Raw genomic sequence first — 18884 nt, 5'->3', positions numbered from 1 at the left:
CAGAGTGGAGCAGAGTTCTTGTTGTATCTTCATCCAGCTGTAGTTATCTTGCTTTTTGTTAAACTGTGTTGGTGAAACTGCGCATCACTCGTGACAGAGCCACTCAGGACAGAGCCATGATGTCTGCGCCTTGCCTCTGTCTGCGCCACCCCATAGGCTGCTTTCAATTTATAGGGAGACTGAGCAGGCATGCATTTCTCAGTTGGTCATTATTGGGTCTGATTTGAGACACCTGAATATGGGAGAGGAGATGGCCAATACCAGACCAGCTACAGACACAGGCTAGGGTCGTAAAGCTAATTACCTCTCTTGATCACTCAAGCTAAATGGGGTTGAGAATCAATCACCAGTAATATTGCTATTGCAGTGTGGTTGTTATAGAACTAGCATTAAATATAAAAGTTTAAAGATATGGCAGCAGAAGACATTTACCAAAAATGTTACAGCAATGTTCCCCAGGGTTCTGTGCTGGGACCAATCCTATTTAATTTGTTCATAAACGACCTGGAGGATGGGATAAACAGTTCAATCTCTGTATTTGCAGACGATACTAAGCTAAGCAGGGCAATTACTTCTCCGCAGGATGTGGAAATCTTGCAAAAAGACCTGAACAAATTAATGGGGAGGGCGACTACATGGCAAATGAGGTTCAATGTAGAAAAATGTAAAATAATGCATTTGGGTGGCAAAAATATGAATGCAATCTATACACTGGGGGGAGAACCTCTGGGGGAATCTAGGATGGAAAAGGACCTGGGGGTCCTAGTGGATGATAGGCTCAGCAATGGCATGCAATGCCAAGCTGCTGCTAATAAAGCAAACAGAATATTGGCATGCATTAAAAGGGGGATCAACTGCAGAGATAAAACGATAATTCTCCCGCTCTACAAGACTCTGGTCCGCCCGCACCTGGAGTATGCTGTCCAGTTCTGGGCACCAGTCCTCAGGAGGGACGTACTGGAAATGGAGCGAGTACAAAGAAGGGCAACAAAGCTAATAAAGGGTCTGGAGGATCTTAGTTATGAGGAAAGGTTGCGAGCACTGAACTTATTCTCTCTGGAGAAGAGACGCTTGAGAGGGGATATGATTTCAATTTACAAATACTGTACTGGTGACCCCACAATAGGGATAAAACTTTTTCGCAGAAGAGAGTTTAATAAGACTCGTGGCCACTCATTACAATTAGAAGAAAAGAGGTTTAACCTTAAACTATGTAGAGGGTTCTTTACTGTAAGAGCGGCAAGGATGTGGAATTCCCTTCCACAGGCGGTGGTCTCAGCGGGGAGCATTGATAGCTTCAAGAAACTATTAGATAATCACCTGAATGACCGCAATATACAGGGATATGTAATGTAATACTGACACATAATCACACACATAGGTTGGACTTGATGGACTTGTGTCTTTTTTCAACCTCACCTACTATGTAACTATGTAATGTGAGTTCAGTAGAGATGTACAGATACATAGAAGACATTTACCAAAAATGTTACAGCAATGTGAGTTCAGTAGAGATGTACAGATGGATAGAAGACATTTACCTGTAAAAGAGCAGAGAAGACACGATCAGAATTGATAACTGCGTTGGTGAAACTGCGCATCACTTGTGACAGAGTCACTCAGGACAGAGCCATGATGTCTGCGCCTTGCCCCTGTCTGTCTGTCTAGTTAAATGTGACTAACTCCTACTAGCTATGCAATGACTTGGTAAATGAAAGCCTTCATAGACAATATGGCAAATCCACTATCATGCTGCCTGCACAGTTGACTTCCAGTTATTGTTTCAATTTACCAAAGGCTTTGGTGGTTAGCTATGGAAGAAGCCTTGTGCCAATTACCACCTCTAAAAGACATCATTCAAATATTTCATGGAGACAGATCCTCCCATGGCCAAATCTGATGAAAATCGAGGGTCAGGGTCATCCATCCTTTTAACCACTTCAGCCCTGGAAGGTTTTACCCCCTTAATGACCAGGCCATTTTTTTTTTGCCCTGCGTTACTTTAACTGACAATTGTGCAGTCTTGCAACAATGTACCCAAACAAAATTGATGTCCTTTTTTTCCCCACAAATAGAGCTTTCTTGTAGTGGCATTTGATCACCTCTGCAGTTTATATTTTTCGCACTATAAACAAATAACAAAAAAACAATATTTTTTACTTTAAAACATACCCAATAAAAATATGTAAAAAATCAAATTTCTTCATCAATTTAGGCCAATATGTAGTCTGCTACATATTTTTGGTAAAAAAAAAAAATTCCCAATTAGCATATATTGATTGGTTTGCTCAAAAGTTATTGCGTCTACAAACGATGGGATATTTTTATGGCATTTTTATTTTTAATAGTGATGGCGATCAGCAATTTTTAGTGGGACTGCAACATTGCTGCAGACAAATTGGACACTAAGTGACACTTTTTGGGGACCAGTGACACCAATACAGTGATCAGTGCTAAAAAAATGCACTGTTACTGTATAAATGACACCTGCATGGAAGGGGTTAACATCAGGGGCAATCAAAGGGTTAAGTGTGTTCCCTGGGTGTGCTTTCTTACTGTGTTGGGGATGGACTCATTACAGGAAGAGAGACATCTGTGTGCCTGATTAGCATGAACACAAGATCTCTCTCTCCCTATCTGACAGAACGATGGTCTGCCTTCTTTACATCGGCAAACCGCTGTTCTGTCTTTCCTCGGAATTATTGTGGGTGGCCATTGTGACCACCGGACTAACTGATTGGCTGCCGGTGTGTCCAATCACGGCGGGAGTCGGTCGCCGGCGGCACACCCCAGACCCGAAATTTGCCAACAACATACAGGTGCGTTGCTTCACGCAGCCGGGCTGCCTTGCCGCAGTATATGTGTGGTGGGCGGTCTGGAAGTAGTTAAAGTGTGTGTAAAGCCCAAGCTTTTTTTTGTTTGGTTTGTTTTGGACTGACTATGGAAATGATAAAACAAATGTTAATTTCTTACCTATCTTTGTTCTTTACTTATCTTTGTCCCGCAAGCTTGATTTTATCTCACTTATTGACCTGGAGATACAAAAGAGGTCAAAGGAAATAGCTACATAGTGAGGGGATATTCCCTCTTAGACCATTGTCACCAGAATAAGTGGTCCCATTGGAAGATTTAACCTCACCTGCTATTCTGGTGGCAACTCTAAAATGTTGTATTTTCAAAGCACTTTCTGTCTTGGAAAAAAAATTGTCATCAAGACACACAGGGGCATATTTATAAAACAGTTAATGTGACCTTCACTAAACATTCATTAGTCATAACTCAATCATTGACATTTCATACACATGCATCTAGGAGGTTATCCTGCAGTTTGGTGAACAAAAGATTCACTGCTTCAAAAATATGCTCCTAGAGAAAGGGAATCTACTTTACTAAGGTTGCAGACAGCAATAAAAACCCAATGGCAGTTCTAATATATTTCTCCTCTATCCAGAAAAAATGGTTTTGGCTATACATACTCTTTAAATAGGCACATTTATGGATGCTGAATGATCATGATGTAATTTATTTCTGGTAATGAATCCAAAATAAAAAAAAAAAAATGTTTTTTGTGGCTGGGGAATAAACTCAGTTTGTTTATTTTTTTATGTCCTCTACTGTATATGTATATCACATTGACACAATAGGAAAAATCTGTACTGGGTTGACCAGACTGTTTAAAAAAAGTGGTTCAAAGCACATATTCTGCTTTCTCTTTTTATTTCATGCAAATCCCCTGTGTATTGTGCTTAATCACACTGGTGGATGGTGTATCTTTTCAATCAGTTTATTCAGTTCCTCTGACAAGTCTGTGGGTGTTCAGAATGATTGTCCAATGTGTATTGTCCTTTCATATGTGTTTCTAATAATTAAATTGTGACAACCTGAAATGTTCCATCATTCTCCCGTGATGTCTTCCACTCCTACATACTTTCTGATGTGTGTGCTTTTCAGTGGCAATTCATTATTACAAGAGAGCCAAGTATACAAGCTGTATATAATACTTACAGATCTGCATGAATCTTATCATCTCCCACTGGTGGCATGACCAGAATTTGTTAATCAAAAGATAACTAAATAGCTAATCCTGTCTTAACCATTATAATAATGGTAAATTAATATAAAGCCCCTAGATGAATAATCTTCTATTAAAAAAGTTAATATTTTGCAAATATAGAAATAAAAAATATGATTTTAAGTGCTATAAAGTAACCCTTCCATTTTCTATCACAGCCAAAAATAGCAATACCTGTATAAAAAATATATGATTACCTTTCTTATTGCCTGCACTGCCAAAGCATCACTTATCAGAAATTACTGGCTAAAGTCTGAAGGGAATGTTGATCTCCCGGGTCCCCCACAGTGTTCAGTGGTTCCTCCCTCTGACCTCTGTCCATTGCAGGACTCGGTAGTCAAGTGAAGGCCTGAAAAAAAAGGTTAAAACTGTTACTTGAAAAGGCCTTTGGTTTTCTTGAATGTATTTGTCATGTAATGGCAATTTAACGAGTATCTTTTATCAGCATCGAGCTCAGTGAGGGGTTGGGCGGCATCTGTGAATAGTAAATAACTGAACTTGTCTTGGTATCAGACTCCTGTAGTGCCTATACAGTTATTTTAGTGTGGAAAAGGAATAAGCAGCACAAGGAGCCAATAAGCTTATACTTACATTGTGCATCCTGACAGTAGAAAAAAGCAAGGTGAAAAGGAGATGAGCTCATAACTGTGGCGCTTCTCCTTAACTGTCCAGACTGGGGTGGGTCTATAACAGCCTGGGCTCAGAGGAATGCCTTGAATGTCACTGGCTGTCATTCACCTAAGAAGATCAAGGACATTTAGTGGTGGCAAATAACTACTGTGGGGGACAGTTTCAGATCTGAAGGTAAGTATTGCAGCAAAATTAGCTTATTTTATTTTCATTATTTACATTTTTATTGCAGTTGTGCATTAAAGAACTACTTCAGACGGAATGCAGTTTGGTTTGTGTATGTTAACTTAAAACTGCAGATTTTACTTTTTAAAAAAATGCTATTGGAAGTATCTGTAATCTCCTTTTTTTGTTTTTATTAATTTGCTCATCTGCTGAAATTTTACATCTTGGAGGTAGTTAAAATGACTGCCTTGGCAATCTTCAATGTTACTTCTGTTAAAATAAGTTTTTCTTGACTATAGAGAAAATATTATTTTGAGTCTTTGGCATTTGCTGTAAAACTTTACTTTAAAACTTGTCAGCTCAATGATTGTGAGATTTTGTTTATGTAAAAGAATACATGTTTAGAGAAAAGGGACCTTTAGCTTTGTATCCTGACTATCTGATCTCCACAGTTTTGAGTGAAATGTAACACCCCACTTATACTGCAATCAAATATTTTGTGAATGTAAATTAAGGTAAAGATTTATAGCTCATGTTAAGAAACCTTCTTGCCATTCTCAGCAATAGTGACATTTGGCAGATTCAGGAATAAATAATCTTATGTGGCAAGGGTATGCCTTATCAAACATATGCAGATCCAAGCTAATTAATGCAAATTAAGGCTTCCTGTCTATCTAGTGGGAAAAGAAATGTCCAAATGTTATGAAATCCAGTTAGTATGCTTATTACCGTAATTGTTTTATATGGGGTGGCTCTTAATTAAAATATGTAAATTGACCTTAATTGCTGTGTGCTAATGGGGTTCATGTTATATCATCACGGATCTCTTAAACTCTATGGCCAGGGGAGTGAAAGTGTTATATAGAATTTTAATAATCTTTGATTAAATGACCTTTATTCATTATGCTGTTGAGGAAGAATTCTGAAATACCATGTGATCCTCCTTCTACGATGCTCTATGTGGATTTGTTTTTATCCCTATCATTAATATTAGTCAGTACAACCTTGTCACATCTACTCATTTGACTGAACAATACACATTCTAACATTGTTAGTAACATTGTTGTAATGCGTATACCAAATTATATTTTGGTGCTGCAGTACATGGCAAAGGAACACAGTTGATGTTTTTGGCTACTGTGTTATAGTTATTAATGTTTGTGCTGCATTATCATTTTTAAAGACATATTTTTAAAAAATACATTTTTATAACTTATTTTTATTTATTTTATTAGAATATATATATGAAAAAAGACAATGTTTTCTGGTTATTTCCCACCATTGTCAAACAGTTGTTGTGAAAAAAGCCAAAATTAACCAATGCTTTCAAAATGTTTTCCTAATATTTTGTAGCATTAAAACAAGTACTTTAGGTACTCTCTTCTCTTTAACCAAGTATCACAAAGTATTCCTGTTGCTGGCAATGCCTGTCAGAATTATGTGGTGAGACATTAGTGTCAATGGGGAATCCAATAACTCCAAGTAAGGTAGCAGGAGTATATACTTCAATTACATACAAAATACAAAACTTCTGTATGGACAGCCTTGATCCAGCAACAAAAGCCTTTACTGTCATCTACAAACATCTACAAATGTTTCTGATTTGGGACACAAACCCATACTGTAGTATATAAAGCACTACTGAGCACATGCAACCAAAACCAGGAACCCACTGAATCAAGGCAAATATGCATCTGTGCAAGGAAGTGTTAGTCAGGTTAGGTTAGGGAAATGGGCAAAATGGATACTGTAAGTGAACTTTAAAACAAAGTGCACTTTCAACATGCAAGGATCAGACTTACTTATGTCAGCTGCAGGCCAAATGTGTCTATTTGACTGTAATCTGGTATGAACTCTACCCTAATCTAGTTGAGCATCACCCTGCATGTCTTCTGTTCCAGTTGCATGTACAAAACATAAGAACTGTAGTGCTAGGTGCTTAGATTCTTAAGCTGGGCACAAACTGTTAGTTTTTCCTTTTAGCCAATTGGAAGATTTTGGGGAATGCCCCCACCAGAACATTGTACAGTATTGTGACAGAGCCCACTGCAGCTGCTTATCGACAAACGTTTTCCAGTGTGTCCCTTTGACAGATCTGCTGAATAGTTACATAGTTACATAGTAAGTGAGGTTGAAAAAAGACGCAAGTCCATCAAGTCCAACCTATGTGTGTGATTATATGTCAGTATTACATTGTATATCTCTGTATGTTGTGGTCGTTCAGGTGCTTATCTAATAGTTTTTTGAAACTATCGATGCTCCCGCTGAGACCACCACCTGTGGAAGGGAATTCCACATCCTTGCCGCTCTTACATTAAAGAAACCTCTACGTAGTTTAAGGTTAAAGCTCTTTTCTTCTAATTTTAATGAGTGGCCACGTGTCTTGTTAAACTCCCTTTTGCTAAAAAGTTTTATCCCTATTGTGGGGTCACCAGTATGGTATTTGTAAATTGAAATTATATCTTCTCCAAAGAGAATAAGTTCAGTGCTCGCAACCTTTCTTCATAACTAATATCCTCCAGACCCTTTATTAGCTTTGTTGCCCTTCTTTGTACTTGCTCCATTTCTAGTACATCCTTCCTGAGGACTGGTGCCAAGAACTGGACAGCATACTCTAGGTGCGGCTGGACCAGAGTCTTGTAGAGCAGGAGAATTATCGTTTTATCTCTGGAATTGATATCCTTTTTAATGGATGCCAATATTCTGTTTGATTTGTTAGCAGAAGCTTTGCATTGCATGCCATTGCTGAGCCTATCATCTACTAGGACCCAAAATCCTTTTCCATCCTAGATTCCCCCAGAGGTTCTCCCCCCAGTGTATAGATTGCATTCATATTTTTGTCACCCAAATGCATTATTTTACATTTTTCTACATTAAACCTCATTTGCCATGTAGTTGCCCACCCCAATCATTTTTTCAGATATTTTTGAAAGGTTTCCACATCCTGAGGAGAAGTTATTGCCCTGCTTAGCTTAGTATCATCCGCAAATACAGAGATTGAACAAAATAAATAGGATTGGTCTCAGCACAGAACCCTGGGGGACCCCGCTACCACCCCTGACCATTCCAAGTACTCTCCATTTATCAGCACCCTCTGAACTCGCCCATGTAGCCAGTTTTCAATCCATGTCCTTCTCCTTTGGTCAATGCCAACGGACCTTATTTTGTACAGTAAACGTTTATGGGGAACTGTGTCAAATGTTTTTGCAAAATCCAGAGACACCACATCTACAGGCCTTCCTTTATCGAGATGGCAACTCACCTCTTCATAGAAGGTTAATAGATTGGTTTGGCAATAGGGAGGACAAAATGGAGATCAAATGTTGGCCTGTCTCTACTGAACTAGACAAATTTTGATTCATCTATTTACAGCCTTAATTCAATGATCAAATCTTAAGAAAAGATCTCCAATTGCTTGGTGGTACTTAGCTTAAATGAATTTGCAGTAATACCAAGCAAACTGATTATTAGTGAAAGTGAATCTGCCTGGGTTTAATATGCAAGCAGGTTCAGCAAACTGGCAAAAAAATGTAAAATTTAAAAACTTAAATGCAGACTCTTTTCTAGTTTCTAGTCAACGGGAGGAGAATCTTGAAAATCAATTATCTTAATTTTCAAGGCTAAGGCCTCATGCACACTGGACGTTTTTACAGATGGCTTCAGATATTTTTTCCTGCAGCCAATAAACTCCCCAGCATGTTATCATATGTGTCCATGCACACATAGGCTGTTATTAGCAGTTTTTGGCAGGGGAGTTTTCAGTTGCAAAAAAAACCCCAGAACTAGTGGGTTTTGAGAGGAGTTTTTCAGCTGTAAACAGCTCTAACTCTTAAAAAAGCTGAAAACAGCTTAAAAACGCCAAAAAACATTGAAAAACGCAGCTTCTCTGTATTTATCAGCGTTTTTGAGCCATATGCTTTTATGGGAGTAGTTTTGCTAAAAAAAGCTAAAAAAAAGCTACAGCTTAAAACGCAAAAAAATGCTGAAAAACACTAGTGCAAAAATGTTAAAAAACTTACTCTACAGCTACAGCTTTCTACAGATAATGTTACTGGCTTTTTTATAACATTCAGTGTGCATGAGGCCTAATAGGCAAGAGATTATCAAACAAAGGGCATGGTAAGTGATACATTGCCAGGAAGGACATGCATCAATGGAAAAAATACAGTTTAGCTGGGAGCAGATCTTTTTTAAAGGGAAACATTAAAAATGCACAAATTCTTTAAATATTATTCTTGGCTTTAAACCTGCCTGTGAAGAGGCAAACCTCTATGATGTACTACATCAAACATGCTATTTGTTCCTGGGGAAATGTAACAATGCAAAATTAAGTTTTAAAAATGCTATTAAACAGGGAGAGGCTCTTTTAATAAGGCTTAAAGGATAAATCCTAAAATTGTTGATTCCATTATGTGGGGGAAAATTTCATGCGTTTTTTTTTGTTTGTCTTTTTGCCTTGGGATCCCCCTTACAATTCATACCAGACTCTCATTTTGGATAAGGAAAGATAAAGGGAATCCCTGTCCACTTTGTTTAAAAATGTAAAAAAGCATCTGGAAAACAGATGAAGGCTAACTCCTAATGTCACTATACCTTGCTGACTATCTTTACTGCCATCAGGAGAAATTAATTGTTGTCAAGCCTTAACACAGGTCCCCTAGTACATTCTGTCATGATGTACTGTCATTCTGTCATGATTTTATTAAAATCAACTGCTCAAACCCTGAAAATGGGGCAAGGCCTTTTTTCCAAAAAACGGTCAGACTTTTTAGCAACAAAAGTCCGACAGCCCGTCCGACAGACTTTCAACTGACTTTTGGCGGACTTCCGATGGACTATCTAATGAACAGACTTGCCTACAAACGATCACACAAAAGTCCGACTGATTCGTACGTGATGACGTACATCGGACTAAAATAAGGAAGTTGATAGCCAGTAGCCAATAGCTGCCCTAGCGTCGGTTTTTGTCCGTTGGACTAGCATACAGACAAGCGGATTTCTGGGTCCGGCGGAGTTACAACATAAAGATTTGAAGCATGTTCCAAACCTAAAGTCCGTCAGATTTGCGACTGGAAAAGTCTGCTGAAGGTCTGGCGAAGCCCACACACGATCGGATTGTCCGCTGGATTTGGTCCGCCGGCGTCCGTCGGACCAGTCCAGTCAAAAAGTCCGACCGTGTGTACACTGCATAAATGAACTTTTGTACCAGGCACTCCTCAGTACACTACCAAGAATTGTCGCTATCAGAGAGGTAGCAGTCTAGAACCAGGACAGGATCCACTTATGCTGTATTTCAGCCACAGATCTGTTTCTTTAAAGGAAAAATCACTTTATGGTAGATTCATCCAACCTAACTTTCGCTTCTATTGGTATACACACATCATGTGTGTTTTGGTGTATTATGTTGTGTATTATTGTTTGTCTGTTTAAGTGTGTTTTTTAATTGAGTAGAGCCTACAATTAGGATTTTGTAATGATCTTGTGATAGGATTTAATTCATGTTTTAGTCCTATTAGTAATGCCTGGTTTATTGACTTGGCTCATTTATTTAACAAAGGTTGTCTTTAATAATTGCAGGATATAGTAACCAATGTTTCCCCAAGAATCATCCGAGGAACAACATCTGGCCACTTGTATGGCCCCGGCCAAGGGTCCTTCTTGAATATTGAACTCATTAGTGAGAAGACTACTGCTTATTGGTGTAAATCTGTCACTGAACTAAAACAGGACTTTCCTAAACATGTAAGTTGGATTAGCCAATATTGGCTTGACTTATTCAAAACATAAACAATATACCAGTTATATGCAAGTCTTTACATATTTTGATATTTCAAAGGGGTAAATTTATTAAAGGAATAGAGGTTATTCTCCTGGCAAAGAAAGATTAACTTTGCAAAGTGAATGATAGTAAATAAGGTAGAGTTGTACAAATTGAATAGCCAATTTAATATCCAATCATGTGTGAGGGAAATTAAAATACAAACAATTAAAGAACACATTTTTGCTAGCAAATAATTTGTTTTTCAGTTTGAACATATATTTTGAAAAGTTTGCCTAGTGTTTCTATACCTTTAGTAAATTAACTATACAGTGATGAAAAACTGTACCTTAATTGCGGTTGAAACTAAATATTTTTATTTTAATTACAAAGATTAGGTGAGCATCTTTTTTAATGTATGAGTTTATCTTGCCACAGTACAGTAGTTCTCAAATTATTTGGCTGCTAACCTTCCCCTTGTTGAGTTATCCATTCCCCTCTGTACATATAGGGTAGGAAATCCTACTAGTTCTACAAAGAAAAGTGTACAAAAAACTGTTTTGTTACCTACTGTATTGGTAGCTAAAAACATATTCAAAACAAACAGAACACAAATAGGCTACTTTACCAATTTGTTAACGCTTTCTCTAGATTCCACAAATCCATAGATTTTTTTTCCAGTCTACAGTAGTCAGATAGCAATTTAGACATGATGGGAATTCTCTTCCCCACTACACTACAAACTAGTCCTTTAAAATTTTAATTTGATGATGCAGGAAGCAGATCGGCTTCAATCCTTCCTTGGAAGTTGTAGAATGACTGTTCAGGTATGTCTATAAATGAAAAGATAGGGGTGCCAACATCCCAAATATGTATTTAAATATAAAAGAGAAGGGGCAGAAATAGGAAATAGGATTTTCCCAGTACGGTCACAAGACATTACAACACATTTTGTTTAAAACCATTAAAGTTTAATTTACATGTAATCAACATTACACTTTAAAATCATTCAACATTGCATAGTAGATTCATCTAAGTCGTCATACCACCTCAATTGGGGGATAACTTAGAGTTAGGGATACCTCCAATCACCATGTGAACATATAGAAGGTCAAACTCTCAACATGTTTTGCTGTTCCCCGCTTCTTCAGGAGAGCAAATGGGAAACAAGGAGGATTATACACTAGGAATAATAATAAAATATATGAGTACAAAGCATAATTGAGACAATAATAAGTATCCTACATATTCTATAGTTATTAAAATCATTGGCAAGAAGGATCTCTACTTTGAAGGCTGAACTAGCAAACAGAGGAGGCATCAAGGTCAAATATACCCAGGCATGCATGGGAGCATATCCAAGGGATACCCATAGGTGCTAAATAATATAACCATATAGATTCTTATAAGCTTGAATGTTAGTCAAACCCAATAGTCATCATTGAGTGTGCAGATAAAGCATACATACCAATCTGCCCTTTCCAAAAAATAAAAATTCTATTTGAAGGAATCACAGGTGATAAGAAGGCGGTGGGGCCAATAGAACAAGGCTAAATCTTAAAATATGAAATCATTGAATCCAACTAATTCACTCTCAATAGAGTTGATAACAGAAAAACGCTGTTATCATATATATGATTGAATATAAGAAAAAGATCCAATATCCATTCCTGACATGTAATATTATAGACAGGCACTAGATGGCACATAAGGACAGTGAACAGGGTATAAGCATAACTTACCAACAATGAATCAGTTATATTTAAAATCCAACAAGTGGAAATAGTAGTTACAAGGCGACTTTTATTCATCCCAGGATGAATCATAGAAAGAATAGGATAGCTCATAGAAGTATATTTAAAAGGGGACCTTGCAAAGTTGGTAACATTCAATATGTGTATATGAATACACGTACACAGGCCATAAGTTATACAGTAGTGCCAATAACTATGCAATACCTGGATAGAGAGTTGCAGCCACGTGCATCCACTGCTATATGTCAAATAAATATGGCAAACTGGGTCCTTTATAGTGCTCCAACCTCCCACGCTCAGCCAGCCTGGTCGCTGGCTGATGACGTCACAATACCCGATTGCGCATGCGCCGGAAGTATTAGCGCACGTGCGTTGCCTTATTGAAGCCCTGGACGACAGGGCAGAAGGCCGCAGATGCAGCTGTCACTAGGCCTGGATGGAAGAGTGGCCAAAGTAGCCATCTGCGTCCCAGTGGTTGGCACATGCACCGATCACGGGCGCTCGCCGGGGGCTAGCCCTGTCAGCCTAACTCATAGGCAAGGGGGAGAAGATCAGGGGGAGTTCCCCCATTGACATTACTCCCTCTACAGGCATTCCATGCTCGCCCAGAGAAGAAAACACCCAAAAGGAGGGGAAAGGGGGAGAGGGAGAAGAGGGAAAGAAAAATAAGAAAAAAGATGACCTTAAACTATCATAAGAAATGTTTGTAGATATGCATTTAATTTAAACCTGGGAAAACAGTTGCATTCAATAGCTCAATTCAAAGAGTTTCCTATTGAAGTACTCACCGGTCCCAGCCATCTGCCTGTGAATCTGGGGGGATGACTTCCAAGACACTAAAAGAAACCACAGTGTTATCAAATCTGTGGTGTACATCGATGTGTCTCGTCACAGGGGTGAGTATTTTACCAATTCCAGAATAGTAAATATGATCAGCTATTTGTTGACCAAATTGACATATTGTCTTTCTTATGTAAAAGGCTTTGCATTGACATGTCATTAGATATATAACCCCTCAGATTGTACAATCTGCATGGGTTTGTAACCTATGCTGTTGAGCATTGGGAAGATGAAGTGCTGGACCCTCAATCACCCACAGACAACGGGGGCATTACCCACACCGATAAGTACCATGGGGGAATGAGGGTCCAGCGCTGTCAGGACAGTAGTGGCTGGTTGTTAGGTGGTCATGCAAGAATGTAGCTAACCTGAATACAAGTTCAGGGTGTGGATTTAACATATTTAGCAAGTTTGTATTCCTCCGTAAGGATGTGCCAACGCTTTGATATGATAGTTCGTAAATGAGCTTCATTGGCTTAAAATGTAGTGATTAGTTTAACTGTTTTTTGTTTTTTGGGTTTGTATAGGAGCGACATTCTAAAGTTGGCTTGGGCCTTGTTATAGGCTTTCTTAAGAAATGAACATGAGTAACCGTGAGCTAGTAGGCGGTGTTGTAATTTTTTATTAGCTTGATATTGAATGTCAGTGTCCCGGGTACAATTTCTACGGAGCCGCAGATATTGAGCATATGGAATGTTCCTCACCAGTGGCGCTGGATGGGCACTGGTTGCAGAAAGTTTGTAGAAATCTTACTGAACTGGACTACAAAGAAAACAAGCAAAATAATCACATGCATTGAAAAGGGTATTTGTTTGAGGAACAAATCGATACTATTACTCGTTTATAAAACATCTGTTTGGCCTCATCTTGAATATACAGTTCAAATGAATAGGGGCCTGAGGACCTCGGTTATAAGGAATAACTAAATGACATGACAAATGATTATGATCTATAAATTAATCAATCCCTGACACTGGCATATGAACACAAATTAATATTGGAGGAAAGGAGGTTTAATCTGAAATTGTGAAGGGGGTTCTTGCATGGCCAGAGCAGCACAGATGTGAAACTCACCCCTCCAGGTAGTGGTATCAGCTGGAAGTACTGACAAGTTAAACAAAAAAAAAAATTCTAGATGTCTTCCCCAATGAACACAATATGCATGGATTTGTATACCCCTCAAAAATAAAAACATGAACTGACACACACATTGGACTGTTTTGGGAAGTGTTTTTTTCCAACCTAACTTACTATGCAGCTATGTAAGAATAATACACAAGATGACAATAACAGTGATTAACCTAACCTTTTTCAAATGCTCTTAAAAGCAAGGTTTTAGGGAAAACCTTGTATTTGCTTCCTACCTGAACTATGCAAATCAAGGCATATGTTCAGCAGACCCACATTGTAAACACGGCTTTGTCCTTACCTTTGTTACTTACTGTATTTATGATATGGTTTATAATTGCCACTTTGCAGTTCTGGGTCCTGTATATGGGCATTGAGCATCTGCAACAAAATTACATCCAACTGTGCTTTCCTGGAAAATGAGAGAGAAAATTAGTGTTTTCTGAATTATTTAAAGTCTGCTGGCTACTGCAGGATGATAAGTAGTGACGTTGAAACTGTGGGTAGAATGACTGAAAAAGTAACATCCGTTTGACAATTAAATCATTAAATGGAGAGAATTAGTTAGTGATATACAGCTTAAAATGTTTTGTGCACCATCAATAATGATGAATACAGTGCAGGTTACAGTAGGTGAACTGAACAAAATGTGTTATTAAGTGGAATATGCACAGAAGTAAACTGAAAATAAAACCCAGTACTAACACAATATTAAATGAAGACTTATACACTTTTGCCTTAATGTTTCTATTGCTGTATACACACGGGCGGACTTTCCAACCTGACTGGTCCGACAGACTGAATCCGGCGGACAATCCGACCATGTGTGGGCTGCATCAGACTTCCGACGGACCATTTCGGTTCGGAAATCCGACGGACTTTAGATTTGAAACTTGCTTCAAATCTTTACTACGTAACTCCGCCGGACTCCATTCCTGACAGAAAGCCCGTTCGTCTGTATGCTGGTCCGGCGGACCAGATACGATGCAAGGGCAGGGTACTACATCTCGCGCTCGCTGCAATAGGAAAAAAAAATTCCTATTGCGGCGAGCGCGGGGCATAGCAGGCCCTTAGGTCTGGTATGGATTTTAAGGGGAACCCCCTACGCCCAAAAAACGGTGTGGGGTCCCCCCAAAATCCATACCAGACCCCGACCTGAGCACGCAGCCCGGCCGGTCAGGAAAGGGAGTGGGGACGAGCGAGTTCCCCCCCTCTTGAACCGTACCAGGCTGCATGCCCTCAACAGGGTTGTCGGGAAGAGGCCCTTGTCCTCATCAACATGGGGACAAGGTGCTTTGGGGTGGGGGGCCGCAGGGTGCCCCCCCTCCCCCAAAGCACCCACCCCCCATGTTGAGGGCATGCGGCCTGGTACAGCTTGGGGGGTGCTCGCTCATCCCCATCCCCTTTCCTGATTGGCCGGGCTGCGTGCTTGGATAGGGGTCTGGTATGGATTTTGGGGGGACCCCACGCTGTTTTTTCGGCGTAGGGGGTTCCCCTTAAAATACATACCAGACCTAAGTGCCTGGTATGCCCCGCGACGGGGCTTGCAAGGTGTCAATCTTGCCGATAAAAGCGGCGAGACTGACTTCCTTTTCTAGTCCCGTCAAACCCGAGTCACGTTCAAAATGAACGGACTAGTCCGTGTGTGGGCAAGTCCATTCATTCTGAAAGTCTGCCATAACTCCATCGGAAGGCCGGCGGACCTAGTCTGCCAGAAAGTGCGGTCGTGTGTAGGCAAGTGCATCCGTTCTGTAAGTTCATCGGAAGTCCACCAGAAGTCCGTTGGGAAGACCGTCGGACCTAGTTTCCCAAAAAGTCTGGTCGTGTGTATGCTGCATTAGAGTTAGAATAACAGACATTGTTGATTTGTGTGACAGTTAATGCAAGGTTTGCAGGCAGTGTTAGTGTAAGGGTTAGTGTTCAGGCTAAAGGGAGGGTAGTGTGAAAGGTAGTGTTGGAGGAAATGTCAGTGTTGGGGTCAATGTTACAAGAAGGGCTAGTGTTAGAGTTACAGAGCAGGTTAGCGTAGAGTTAATGCAAAAGCTATAGTTAAACAAACAGTTTGTGTGAGAGTGGCATCTGATATTCAATTTTTGGAATTTTTTATCAAGATGTAAATACAATTTAAAACGGGTCTTTGCTGCAGCTCTCTGCTCCAGCATTTATGTCCCCCATACGGTGTGTTCCACAGGTCAGACTAGGACTCCAATCAAAAATTGATGAAGGGGGTAAGGGGGGTGGAATGGAAAAGGGGGAGGGAATGGAAGGGGGAAAGGGGGAGGGGAGATAAGGGAATAGGTAAGGATCCCTCCCTGACCCCCTGGAAAGCTAGCTGAAGGGAGAAGCGACCACGTAATGATGATCAAAATAGAAAACCTTTATTGAAAAAAGAGCATGAAGACATGAGTAAAAAACAGGGAAACGGGGAGCCGATGTGCGTGAAGTGCTTAGTTAAAAGCACAAAATTGCTTAGTTAAAAGCACGAAACGCGTCGACTATTTGATGCCTTAGACACTGGAGGGTTCCCCCTTGCCTTTCCCCCCCAGCCGTGCAGCCCTCTCCATCATCAGATGACATCTCGCTGCATCACTAGCTATATCAGCAGCGTCAGCTGAAGCCTGTGAAAATCTGAGCCCCCTGCTGGCCACAGCAGCACAAGACAGCATAGGAACGGCGTTACCTTATGCAGACGTGTCCATCATTCACGTCCTCCAGCTGATCCTCAGACCGAGAGCATACTACATACCCGCTAGCGGGATCATCTCGGCGCATCGGATATTTACAGCTCTGATCCGCAACAGGAGACCGCTTTCCAAGCGTCAGAAGGGGTAAGAAGCCTGGAACCTACTATACTGTCCATAACCTACCATGCCATTGTGATATGAATGAACAGCTCAGTCTCCCTAATGCATATACCTGTGAGGACTACATGATGTAATGATAGGAGACTCAAGGACTGAGATATATTCTATGTTAATTCATTGTGCTAGCACTATAGCATCATCAGCACAGCTTTCTACATGTGTATTGCATATATGTGTGAGGACTACATGATCTAATCCTAGGAGACTCAAGGACTGAGACATATTCTATGTTCACTCAATGTGCAGCACTAGAGCATTATCAGCACAGCTTTTTACATGTGTATTGCATATATCTGTGAGGACTACATGGTGTAATGCTAGGAGACTCAAGGACTGAGACATACTCCTGCCTTCACTCATTGTGCAGCACTACAGCATTATCAGCTCAGCTTTTTACACGTGTACTGCAGGATTGTCCGTGTGCCTGGCTTTACACTTGGGCCCTTCTCAACTCCAGCGTTACTTTCACTTTCACTTCATATCTACATCTGCATGGCATTTTGACAAGCCCTTGTTGGGGCACTCAATCAAAACGGACTGTTTGCTCTGACTGTGTTAAGTCTTTTTTACTTCACTACCCAACAAGGGGTCCACTTCCCTTTTCAGACCTTCCAGTTCACTGCATACCCACAACTGGTGACTGTGGATGTCCATATGGAGGGGGGACTTTAGCTAGGGGTTTCCTACCAGCGCTATTGTTGTTGTTGTTTTTATACTCAACGTTGTTTTATTTATGTTCACAGTCTTATCCTGTTAAGTGTTACCCACACACATTTGATATCGCCAGGGAGTGGACCCCATCTGCGTGTTTTCACGCACATGTGCTCCCCATCTCCCTGTTTTTTACTCATGTCTTCATGCTCTTTTTTCAATAAAGGTTTTCTATTTTGATCATCATTACGTGGTCGCTTCTCCCTTCAGCTAGCTTTCCAGGGGGTCAGGGAGGGTTCCTTATCTCTTCCCTTATCCTCCCTCCCCCCCTCCCCCCTTCCCCCTTCCCCCTTCCATTCCCTCCCCCTTTTCTATTCCAAGCCCCCCCCTTACCCCCTTCATCATTTTTTGATTTATGTCCTTTGCAACATGGGAGGTAGCCCGTCCTCAGGACGAATCGTTTTTTGATCATCCAACATTTAACCAATTAATTTTGACACAAGCTGATTCAACATAGTGTTTTTTTTCATATTTCTATCCAGACTAAGACTCCATCCTGACTCCATACAATCCACAGAACAAATAGAAAAAAAACTAAGCCACCGCACACGCACACCATACAAGCCCAGCATGTAATAAGTGATAGCAGCCTCAGCCTAACTCCATCCAGGTCATGTCCCAACATGTTTAACCCAACCCACAAGGTTTAGTAATGGAGGTAAGCAACGGGCCTAATGGCATGATACCCAGATTAAAATAAAGGGAAAAAGGCCTAAAAAACTAAATGAATATCTAAGAATTGGTAAACTGCAATATAATAAATGTTTGCTTTTGGGTTTATTACTGTTTTAATTATTTTTAACAAATTCCCGATCATGCTATAGCCAAAAGATGGCTACAGCATGGTCGTCTAGTTCTGGGAAAGCATCCATGAACTTCCTCCCAGAACCCCACTTCCTGCATGCCCCCTAGGGTGCGCATCGGGCACGCTCTGTGAAAGCTATGTCCGTTAGACACAGCTG

At 40.2% G+C, this 18884-nt stretch overlaps 1 protein-coding gene across 6 annotated transcripts in view; it reads left to right on the top strand.

The window, feature by feature from the left end:
- The window catches only part of DPYD (dihydropyrimidine dehydrogenase), a 2813802-nt gene that overhangs the window by 1876683 nt on the left and 918235 nt on the right, over window positions 1–18884 (top strand). For 5 of the 6 annotated variants that reach the window (XM_073593089.1, XM_073593090.1, XM_073593093.1 and 2 more), the window contains one exon: window positions 10445–10609. The exons of the other annotated variant lie outside the window; for it this stretch is intronic. In XM_073593089.1, coding sequence (XP_073449190.1) covers window positions 10445–10609 — 165 coding nt within the window. The remainder of the gene's footprint in view (window positions 1–10444; window positions 10610–18884) is intronic. 6 annotated transcript variants of the gene reach the window in all.

The sequence above is a fragment of the Aquarana catesbeiana genome, linkage group LG07 (genome assembly GCF_042186555.1).
Source record: "Aquarana catesbeiana isolate 2022-GZ linkage group LG07, ASM4218655v1, whole genome shotgun sequence".
NCBI classification, from domain to species: domain Eukaryota; kingdom Metazoa; phylum Chordata; class Amphibia; order Anura; family Ranidae; genus Aquarana; species Aquarana catesbeiana.
The sequence above is the reverse complement of the archived record's forward strand: the minus strand, read 5'-3'. Positions and strand labels throughout refer to the sequence as shown.